At 53.4% G+C, this 10,440-nt stretch overlaps 5 protein-coding genes across 5 annotated transcripts; all 5 read right to left on the reverse strand.

Moving 5' to 3' along the window:
• Positions 1-3: 3 nt before the first annotated feature.
• JKF63_03959 (uncharacterized protein) lies at positions 4-666 on the reverse strand (the record flags this gene model as incomplete). The annotated part of the gene is made up of 1 exon (XM_067899955.1): positions 4-666. The coding sequence occupies one exon, from the start codon at positions 664-666 to the stop codon at positions 4-6; it is 663 nt and encodes a 220-aa protein (XP_067755161.1).
• A 1,273-nt stretch (positions 667-1,939) lies between these two features.
• JKF63_03960 (uncharacterized protein) lies at positions 1,940-2,515 on the reverse strand (the record flags this gene model as incomplete). The annotated part of the gene is made up of 1 exon (XM_067899956.1): positions 1,940-2,515. The coding sequence occupies one exon, from the start codon at positions 2,513-2,515 to the stop codon at positions 1,940-1,942; it is 576 nt and encodes a 191-aa protein (XP_067755162.1).
• A 1,752-nt stretch (positions 2,516-4,267) lies between these two features.
• On the reverse strand, positions 4,268-5,362 carry JKF63_03961 (uncharacterized protein; the record flags this gene model as incomplete). Its single annotated transcript, XM_067899957.1, has 1 exon — positions 4,268-5,362. The coding sequence occupies one exon, from the start codon at positions 5,360-5,362 to the stop codon at positions 4,268-4,270; it is 1,095 nt and encodes a 364-aa protein (XP_067755163.1).
• A 1,858-nt stretch (positions 5,363-7,220) lies between these two features.
• Positions 7,221-8,182, reverse strand: JKF63_03962 (uncharacterized protein; the record flags this gene model as incomplete). The annotated part of the gene is made up of 2 exons (XM_067899958.1): positions 7,221-7,392; positions 7,638-8,182. The coding sequence occupies 2 exons, from the start codon at positions 8,180-8,182 to the stop codon at positions 7,221-7,223; spliced, it is 717 nt and encodes a 238-aa protein (XP_067755164.1).
• Positions 8,183-8,840: 658 nt separating this feature from the next.
• JKF63_03963 (uncharacterized protein) lies at positions 8,841-9,329 on the reverse strand (the record flags this gene model as incomplete). Its single annotated transcript, XM_067899959.1, has 1 exon — positions 8,841-9,329. The coding sequence occupies one exon, from the start codon at positions 9,327-9,329 to the stop codon at positions 8,841-8,843; it is 489 nt and encodes a 162-aa protein (XP_067755165.1).
• Positions 9,330-10,440: the final 1,111 nt, after the last annotated feature.

Here is a 10,440-nt window from a genome sequence, read left to right on the forward strand (position 1 = left end):
TGCTCATACCCTCTCTCGGCTCTTAACATCGCTGACGGGCTCGATTTTTTGAGTCTCTTCTACCCAAGCCCTTCTCACGTACTCGAGGTCGTCGAGTACGTGGTCGCCGAACAAGCGTTTGCGCTTTCCCACCTTGTTCCGCATGTTGCAGAGAAGTAACACCGCCAGCTCGTAGGACTCCATAGAGGTGAAGCGAACCAGCCAGCTATCCAAGAGATCGTCGCTTGTTTTCGAAGCCGCCACCAAAGAGCGTGGCTTCCTCTTTTGCGGCTGTGATACCGTCGCCCCTGGCGGGCGCCCAACGTTCAAAGAAGCTTCCACAGAGATGCTCCTGGCAACATTCGGAGCTCGAATCATCTCTGCCACCGCCGCGGCGGTCACCTCCCCCACAGAGATCTCCGGCACAGACACCGGCTTGCCAAACACACGCAGCGTCAACTTTGCATTGAGCGAGTTGAAGCGGCCAGCCATCTCGCTTGCCCGGTATCGAGGCCACATTTGCACATGCATCACTTCTATGGAATGGTAGAGGACATAATCGGGATGGCCCTTGCGACTGATCGTCACCGTGTTGCTTTGTGTGTCAATAGTGAGGACGCGCTGCGTCCAGCTACCGCGATCCAGCGAGCCCTGCTTCAGCACAGAAAACAGAACAGCTTTGGACATGGTGAGATGTGTGTGGGGTGCTAGGGAAAAAAAAAATAGGAAGGGATATGCACAGCACCGCATGAGCGCAGAATAGACGACAACGGACGTCACGTATGAAAGATGTATGAGTCGCAGACCAATGCAAAAGTGTGTGTGCCGTTGAGGATGTCGGAGGAGGAAGAGAAAAAAAGGGAGGGAAGGGAGGAAACAGGAACGAAAAGCTCGACTTTGAGCGGTCCGCTATCAGAGGGAAGAATGAAGAAAAACAGCTCTGGTGGGATATCAGCCACACACCCGTGTGTGGGGTTGCTGAAAAAAAAAGGGAAAAAGAAGTTGCCTGTGCCATCATGGCAAAACGCAGAGACAGAGAGAGAGAGAGGGGGAGCGGAGAGAGCGGAGGAAGAAAGGAAGTACAAAGGGCATTCCATCAATCAGTCACGCATGTTCACAGATGACACCCAAGAGAAGCACACGCTGTGCGTGTGGAGAGGTGCAATAGTGTAAACTAAGCACTCACGACCGCACGTGAAAAAAGAGCGGTCGATGCGGGGGACGCCACCCCAAAGCGTGGGCCTTGTTGCATTTCCCGCAACCAGCATGAAGAGACAGGAACAAACACATATGTGAAGGGGGTAGAGTAACCTCAAACACAAACGGAGGAGGTAAACGCTGAGAGATCAATGGGGTCCAGCAAGGCCCCAATTTGGGGGATGGATTCAGTTGAAAAGAGTGACTATCAAGTGTAGGGTCTCCACCCCATCCCCCTTTTCCCCCGCCCCCCCCCCCTCGGAAAATAATAATAGTATACATATGTGCATGTCTGTATGTGTAATATATTCATGATGATCCTCAGCCTGGAGGAGTGGGGGGGGGGGAGTAACCAGACGCACATATCCGGGGAAGCAGCGCAGATCTCACAACAGCATAACCACGCAAACTATCGTCGCAGTACCAAAAAAAAAGCAGAAAGAGCATCCCAAATATATATATATATATATTTATAGAGGGAAAGAGAGCAGGGCGATAAGCTGCGAAGACAGGAGGAGAGCCCAGACAAACGGAAGAAAAACCACTAGGGTGTATACATCGGTTAGTAAAAGCAGTGGGCGACGTCGAGTAACACACAAAGAAAACCTCAGGAAAGAGAGAGAGAGGAGAGCACAAGATGGGGAGCGACAAGACGAGTCACCAAGAAAAAAAGAGTGGCCACGCACGCGACACCACGCAGTAACCCGCGGAATGCATGAGTCCGCCAGAGTCCAGTGGAGAAGCCACAGCTGAAGAGGCGCCATCACCAAGACAAAAAAGGAGCGTCTTGTGCTTTTCTTTGGTGATGCTCAAGCCAGGCCTCCCGGATGGGCTGGAGATCCTTGGCGCATCGTGCCTGGACCTGTGCCTTGACGGGGACCATCTCAGACTGCGAAGACGACATCGTTGCATCACCGGGAAGCGCAGTACTTTCCCATCCTTGGCGAAGCTCCATGTCCGTCAACATGTAGGCAGCGTGACTCAAATCCTTTAGTGATACAAAGCGCAGCACCCACTCCTCGTCGGAGGGCGCACTGGCGCTGGTCAGCCTCGGAGCCGTGCCGTTTGGGTGATCGTCGTCGTCGTCAGTCCCGTGTGTGCCTCTCAAAACCAGCGTCAGTTTCGCTTTAAGAGAATCGAATTTTTCATCCAGGCATCTCTTGTCGTAGTGGGGCCACATCTGCACGCTAGGCGCGCGCATGACGTGGCGATCAGCACCATCAGGGCGGCCCTTGCGACTCAACATCGCAACCCCTCTCGGAATGTCCAGCGTGAGAACACGCGTCGACCAGCTGGAGTAGTTGAAGCGACCCCGCTTGAGAACGGCAAACTCTGGCATGGCAACAGCCGGAGAGAATCAATCGAATGTGGACTGTAGGACTGGGGGGAGGGGGAAGGAGAAGGGATAAGGTGGAGGGTGCAGAAAAAAAGAACACGCGACACACGCAAAGACAGGACAGCGAGAAGAGCCCCCTTCGGCGCCCAACGCCACCACACAGGAGGGAAAAAAGGTGGAGCAGGAGAATGAGGGGCGGGGGGCACACACACACACACACACACACGAGGAAAAAGGGGGAAGGCCCTCCTCGTTCCCGCCCTTCACACTCCGTGTCATTCATTCGAAGCGCAGTATTCGCGTTGTAGAACCATCAGGCAGTTCCCTACCCCTCTTGCCAGCACCGAGACAGCCTCTGGCGGTTTGCACTGTCACACTCATACGGCACAGGCAGACGCCCCCGGTTAGGTCTATAAACAACGCTTTGAGCACCTGACGTCGGCTGTTAGATGGAGTGCTATCGGAACAACCTTCGGCGGTGAGTGAGCATGTGTCAACCGTCCAAAAAAAGGGAAGTTCCCGGTGTGATCGAAACGTCCACCACTCAACCCTCGCAGCGGAGGAGAGAAGCCGCCCCATCAGCCCCAAGTTCTCACACAGATGCACATCGTCGTGACCACAATAGCGGAGGCAAAACGTGAGAAACCACGAAAAAAATAATAATACAAAAAAGACAGGACCTGTAAACCAGGTGCCAGGCAGAATGAAAAAACGCATAGCATCTCTACAGGCAGCTGGGTCACCGTTGCTGTACAGCGGACGTGCTGCTGCTGCTGCTGCCTGAAGCGGCTAGACGGGGTTGTCCGAGGCAGTAGGGGAAGAAAAGGGGGAGGGAAGTACAGAACAACTCTAGTTTGTATACACCCATTCATCCTTTGCAGTAAACCTCGACATATAGGCCACAGTGGGATGAGGGGCGAGTATACATAACACAGAAGAGAGCCCTCTCCCTCACTCCGAAGCAATACCACGAGTGCAAATGTGCGAAGGGAAGTAGACGAGTGTGCGCACGTGGGGGTGGTCGGCAAGTGCGGGAAGCGTGAGCGACATTCCACGGGCACGAGGGCGCACACCAGAAGCACAGTATGCTGAGGGGAAACTACAGTTCATCAGCGTAAAAAAAAAAGCAGTCGGCGGTCTCTTGGGAATTAAAAAAAAGGCTTGATTTCCTGTGTGGTGAGGAGTGGGGGGGAGGAGGAAAGGGATGGGAGAGTTGCCATGCACAGGCAACAACCACAAAAAAAAAATCATTTCGGCGAGTCGTAGATAGAGAAAAGTATGAAAGCAGAGAAAAATCGAGCAGAAAAGGCAGAGGGGGAGAAAAATACACACAAACGAAAAAAATCCAACGATCATGAGTACACGGCGGAGGCCGGAATAAGAAATACAATGGAAACGGTGGGGGGGGCGAACGTGAAGGAATGGGCGTTCTAAATCGCAAATGGGCCCAAGGCAGCGCAAAAAAGGAAAGAAAAGAGAGACGGAGATAAGCAAAAAACACCAACGCATAAGCCTGCAAACATACACACACACAAACAGGTATGTACGCATCGACACATACACACACACACATACGAGGAAATTATATTCACGGACAAACTGAAAATAAGCAAGGAAGCAGATTCGCTAGAATCTCAGGACATGTGATCACAATCGAAATCCTTCAAACGGGTTGGAGGCAAGGGCGAGGGGAGGGGAGGGGAGGGAGAGAAAACCTTATTCCCCTGAACGCCTGTCATGCCGATAGAAGCGACATTAACGCTCTACAGAGCCGACGGTGCGCCTGCCGTGATCGCAAGCGATCATGTCATTGATTGGGTTTGGCAGCTCATACTTGGAGATCTCCTCCATCTCAGCAGGAGTGCACTCGCATCGTGTGCAAAGGCCGAGGTAAAAGTCATGATCCGCCGGCACTGTCTCGTTGAAACTGTTGCTGCAGTGCGGGTCCTCGGTAGTGGGGGTGTCCTGGCAGTACACCACAGTGTCGTTGTCATCGGGGTACCAGATCTCCTGCGGTACGTGCGTAAAACCCCAACACATGGGTGGCACATGTGGCACCGGGTCCCTCGCGTGTGTAACACGAAACTGCCGTCCGTTTTCCAAAACAGATGCAGACCAATTCGCGAACTCCCTGTTGCCCACACGCGGTTCACCAAACGTGTAGAGGTCCAAAGACACCAGATGCGAGTCATCAGATGCCGCACCGCCAAGCTGCACGCTGTTCTGCATGAGACCGGTATGCGAAAAATTCCGACTTCGAATCTCCACTGCAGCCAATAGGGCCATTGCAGCACCGAGCGAATGACCAGTGACAAGAACGGTGTAGAAAGGATAGCTGAGCAGCATGGCCTGCATGTCAAGGAGTATCTGAGGGCGGATGCTGTTGTACGCGGCATAGAATCCACGGTGCACTCTGCACTTCTCCCCGCAGGTCGCCGGCGCGTATGGCGTGAACCAGAAGTCAAAATCCTCAAGCCAATTGTATTTGTTTGCCGAGCCGCGGAAGGCCAGAACGATTCGTCCCATTTTGTGGTCTAAACCGCTGAAACCCAAGTTGCCCGTGGAGACGTTCTCATAGACGTTGTAGACAGAGAAAGCTGGCGAGGCGTTGCGACATGCGCTCCCGCACGTCCAGTTCATGATGCTACCCACTGGGCAGTACGTCGACTTCGAAAAATACAATGCCCTCAACGCTTCTTCAACATCGTACTCCGCCGATAGCGCTGCAGTATGGTTAGAAGCGCTTTGTACTTCAGGGGCGAGTAAGATCACGAGCATAAAGAGGAAAAATAGAGGGAGAGCGAAGAACGTCGTGACGCACACCAAGGTGCGCCCGGATAGCAACGTCATGCCTCAAGACAGAATGAAGCAGAACACCTATTGAAGTGGCGCAGGACGACCACCAAGACGGCCGCTAAAAAAAAAAAACGAGCGCGTCGTCGAGGCTCGCTGAACTGTCGCAAGAAACGTGCGTGTTTGGGGAGCGCAGGCGCGGAGCTCACAATATACACTTGATGGGAGAATAATAACAATAATAACAAAACGGAACGCTCGCGGCTGCAGGTGGCAGGAGAGTGCGTCGATATGTACAGTGTATGCGTAAAGGAATGCGGTTGCCCTCTTGTGCCGACGCGGTGAAAGACAGTGGGTCAAGAGGATGCTTGCAACACCCTGTGAGGTCTTTGGGGACCTTGAGAGCGGAAAGCCACGAGTCAGTCGAGGAGGAGGGGCGATCGAAAGGCAGCGCATTACATCGACCTGCAGCGAGGCGCCCACGTGTTTCAACCCAGACGGTGTAACAAAAAAAAGGGGGGGGGGGGCCTTCACGGGTAACTACACACCGCCTTCATCACACGTCGGAGTAGTGGATGGCAGGCTATCTTTGTGCATCGCCTCAGTAGCGTCATCTCAGGCGACAAAGATGTGGTGCCGCTGGAGCAGCTGGGTGGCCGCAAAGTTGTCCCCAGAAACTCGCAGTTTTTCGCAGAGGTCAAGTGTTTGGATGTTATTAAAATGCTTTTTGTGTTCATGTGGCGGGGCATCCGCGATTGGCAGAGCCTTGTAGAGCAGTGCGCAGCAGCCTTGCCTTCCCCTCTTCCTCCTCTCACTCTCCAACCAGCGAGGACGGTGCGCTCTAGGCGAAGATTGTGTGTTCGACTGAAAAAGCGCATCACAAAAAAATGACCACATCTGCATAACGATGAGCACACTGAAAACTCGTGGCTGGGGAAAAAAGCACAACAAATACAGCGCTTGCCCATTTGGGGATACACAGACCAAAAAAAAAATGTGAGCTCGACCGATTGGCGTCCAGAGGTTGAGCACTCACCTGAGTGACCCTCGAAGTCGATTTTGATGCAGCGTGGGGGAGTCACCGGGTTATTCCTCGCCATGATATCGGTGCGTGGCAATCCGTTTAGGGGTCGTGGCGCACGAGCTCAGTTGGTACGCAAGTATCATTGGTGTGCAAGCTCTCACTACACGAGGTTGACGGTGAGTGGTGTTTCGGACCCTTCCCCGGCCCCCCGGCCCTCCACACCCCCTGGTGCGTGTCGTGAGCCGCACCTGCCGCCTGCGAAAGACAGCCTCTGCGGTACCTGGAGAAACCGCAGGTAACGAAGAAGTGCTTGCTGCAGCAAGCGGTGATTTATTTTATTTGGGGGGGGGAGGGGGGGGAAGTAACAGTATCATGGACTTCTTCACATAACCCGTGACATCTGGATGTGGTGCTCGAGGTGAGACGATGCGCAAGACGTCCGGCGCACATCCAGACCACTCTCTCTTAGCGGTGGTACACATCTGCCAGAGAATGCGAGCGGAGACACAGTGATATGAGTGCACCAAATGTATATACACAAATATATACACACAAATATACACACAAATATATACACACTGGGTCGACCTCAGCGTACTACGGTGCAGTGGCGAAGGGACACTGTCAACAACGGGGTCACAATGAGGCGGGGTGTGTGTGTGTGCGTGTTGGTTATCATAAACACATGTTGGTGGACGCGTCGTGGCGCCGGGGAGGGGGGGGGGAGGGGGGGGCGCAGCTCCCAAGAACGCATTGCCACCCTAAAACGTAAGTGTCACATCATCTGTTGTGCCGAGCGCATAACCGCACGGGCTCCATCGAAGTTACACTCCTCTGTGTCTGTGCATGCTTGCGTGTGTAAACGAGGGAGGAGGTGGAGGAGAGGGGAGATCAGAGGAACCAAAGGTAGAGGTAAAGAGAGACTTGAGGATAACTATGTCGCAGTGGTGTAACGCGGGAGGTCTCTGGTTGCCTCCCAGTGCGCCTCATCACAAGAAAGGCCAGCCGGTCTTCAGCGCACGTGTGTCTCCGTGTGTGTGTGCGTGTGTGTGTGTGTGTGTGCCTGTGGACATCCCCCACTCAAAATAATAATAATAAAGGAGCTCAAACACACCAGTACACGCTCGAAAGGAATCCAACACCACCTGGGTGAATACGGGACAGCCGCGCTCGTTCATTCAAATTCAAAAATTTATACGATGACATTAAAAAAAATACGTTCACAGGGACACACACACACACAGGCACAGACACACACAGAGACATAGAAATACTGATCACGAAACTCCCGTGTCATCGCATCATACCCGTGCGATATTGTTGTGCAGCTTAGCTATGAGTACCCCGATCGCAACGATGTTGTCTTCCCAGCTCGGCACGATGATGTCCGCATGCTTCTTGGAGGGCTCGATGTGTGCAAAATACATGGAACGCACTGTTCTCTCATACTGCTCAATGACAGACTCAAATGTGCGTCCGCGTTCTTTCATGTCGCGCCTGATACGCCGTATTAGGCAAATGTCGGGCGGTGTGTCCACAAAGATCAGGCAGTCCATCTCCTTCCGAAGCTCTGCGTTTGTGAACAGAAGAATGCCCTCGACAACGAGAAGACTCTTCGGGGTCATCGTGACTGTTTTATCAGAGCGGGTGTGATGCACATAGTCGTACTGGGGCAGCTCCACCGTGTTGCCCGCCTTGAGCTCGCGAAGGTGCCTCGTCAGCAGGTCGTGCTCGAGTGACATCGGGTGATCGTAGTTCGTAAAGACGCGCTCGCTCTCTGATATATCAGACTGGTCCCTGTAGTAGTAGTCCTCGCAAATTAAACCAACGCAGTCGGGGCCGCACTGCGTCATGATCTCCGCAACAATTCTCGTGCTCAGCGTCGACTTTCCCGAGCCCGAGGCGCCCGATATGCCAATGACTGTACACGGCATATCGTGTGACCTTCTATGTGGTAGAGAGGCCCTTGTATGTAAACGCTATGGGGAAACTACAGTATGGGGGGAGGGAGGGGAGGGGAGGAGGGAAGGAGGGGAGCGAGGGAAGGAGGGGAGGGAAACATATACAAAGCACAAAAGTGAGATAAGATCGAAAGAGAAGCAGCACAGAGCAGCTCGGACGCCGTTCAGCTGCCCCTGAAAGTGATACAGGCAATGATGAGCGCCGAAAGAAGAGGAACCATCTCCGTGTGGTGACACCAGTGAGAGGGGCGTATATATCCAGCGCAAAAAAAGGAGAGGGAAAAAGAGACAGAGAAACACACGCATCCCCCCCGCTCACATCCCTCGCAACACACTTCAATGCGCCGTCATCGCAATGAGCGGGACCCTCCCTTTTTTTCTTTTTACTACCACCACAGACTTCTCACTTTCACAGCCTCAGAGGGATGTGCACAATATGTGAATACTAGGGGGAAAAAAGACCCACCCGACCCCACCCCACCCCACTCCACAAAAAAAAAGGGGGCAGCACGCATATGGTCGCCTGCCTCCTCTCTTCATCGATAGGTGTTTAGTAGCCCATTTGGTTCTCCATCTCGTTAGGAATCGTCACGGAGATGTCGTCCAGCTCTGGTGTGATCTGCACCTGACACGAAAGCCTTGATGTCTTACTCACCTTCGGTGCGAGGTCCAGCATATCCATCTCGTCCTCGCTTGGTGCATCGAGGAGTTTTTTGTAGGACGACTCTGTGAAAATGACGTGGCAGGTACTGCATGCGCATGTCCCGTCGCATGCCGCCTCCATGTCCATCTTTGCTACATCACGAATCACCTCCATCAAGGTGAGTCCCACTGCCGCCTCGACTGTCATTTCTTTTCCATCTGATTCATTCTTTAGGTGAACCTTCACCTTTCTTGGGGTGGCGAAGGACGACGACGGAGAAGGGGCAGATGAGCACCAACGGAGGGATGTGCCCAGGGAATTCGAAAGGGGCGCCGGCGCCGGCGCGACAAGGCGCCGCACACCGAGCACCACCCTCGAGGGCACAAGACGCTGCATTCAATATGAAGCGCGGGCGTTCCGAATTGGGCTCAGCGGGAGTGAAGTGCCTTGACGGGTTGTGATTGTATCGGCGTTTTTTTTTGGGGGGGAGGGCGAGGGCAGGAGATGTTTACGGCACAGGGGTCTTTAGTTTTGCCAAATTGATGTGTGTTTTGTATGGGGGGGGGGGTGAGGGGGGCAGGTGGGCGCATATACATGTACACACACACATATATAAATATATATATATATATTATGGGGGATGAGCTCCGGTTACTTGGCCCACAAAAAAAATTGCACACCCATCCACTCCCTAGACGAGACCAAAGCAATTGGACGAACGCGATAGGTGTGGATAACGCTGTCACAAAACGAGGAGGAACACATAACAGAGAGAATGATCAATAACCGCGGTGACGGGGGGGGGAGGTCCCTCATGCCCGTGTTCAGTGTGCTATTCCCGTGATTCTTTTGGATTTCATACAAGGCTCCACTCAGCCACGAACAGACCAAACACATGTACGCACATAGCCGCACTACTCACCAAGACCCTGCTACAGTGCTGCTACACCATGGTCAGACAGAACGAGGTATCCTGCCGCTGAGTCGTGACGTGTGACGTGCCCCGTTCTACTTGCCCTTCCCTTTTCTTTGAAGGTGTGCTAGACCACACACACACACACACAGCAGAGAGCCGAATACACGGCAACCCTTCATTAACCCAGAAGCCATACGTATGGTCTCGCTTCACGACAGACACGGTGGCGTCTGTTGTGCGAGTAACACGCGGTGATTTACCGCACGCCAGACGAGTTCAAGTAAGAGCCTGAACATCTTCAGTCCAAGGCCCCATTGACCCACTGCTCTCGGCATACACCCCATGCACTTCACCCACTAGCGTCAAGCCCATGCATTTCAAAACATGACGTGAGAATCCTCGCAATCGAAGCTCGCGTCGGGCCTCTCACCCCCACCCCCCCTCCGTAGTACCTGCGCCTCACAACACCTCCGTCAGTTGGATGCAGACAACGCCACATACTCGAGGACAGGCGCACACACACACGCACACGCACATATATATGCTGGGGCTCATCGGTGAACATGTCTTTAGAAACTTTCCATCCATCAC

The sequence above is a fragment of the Porcisia hertigi genome, chromosome 31 (genome assembly GCF_017918235.1).
Source record: "Porcisia hertigi strain C119 chromosome 31, whole genome shotgun sequence".
Classification (NCBI taxonomy): domain Eukaryota; phylum Euglenozoa; class Kinetoplastea; order Trypanosomatida; family Trypanosomatidae; genus Porcisia; species Porcisia hertigi.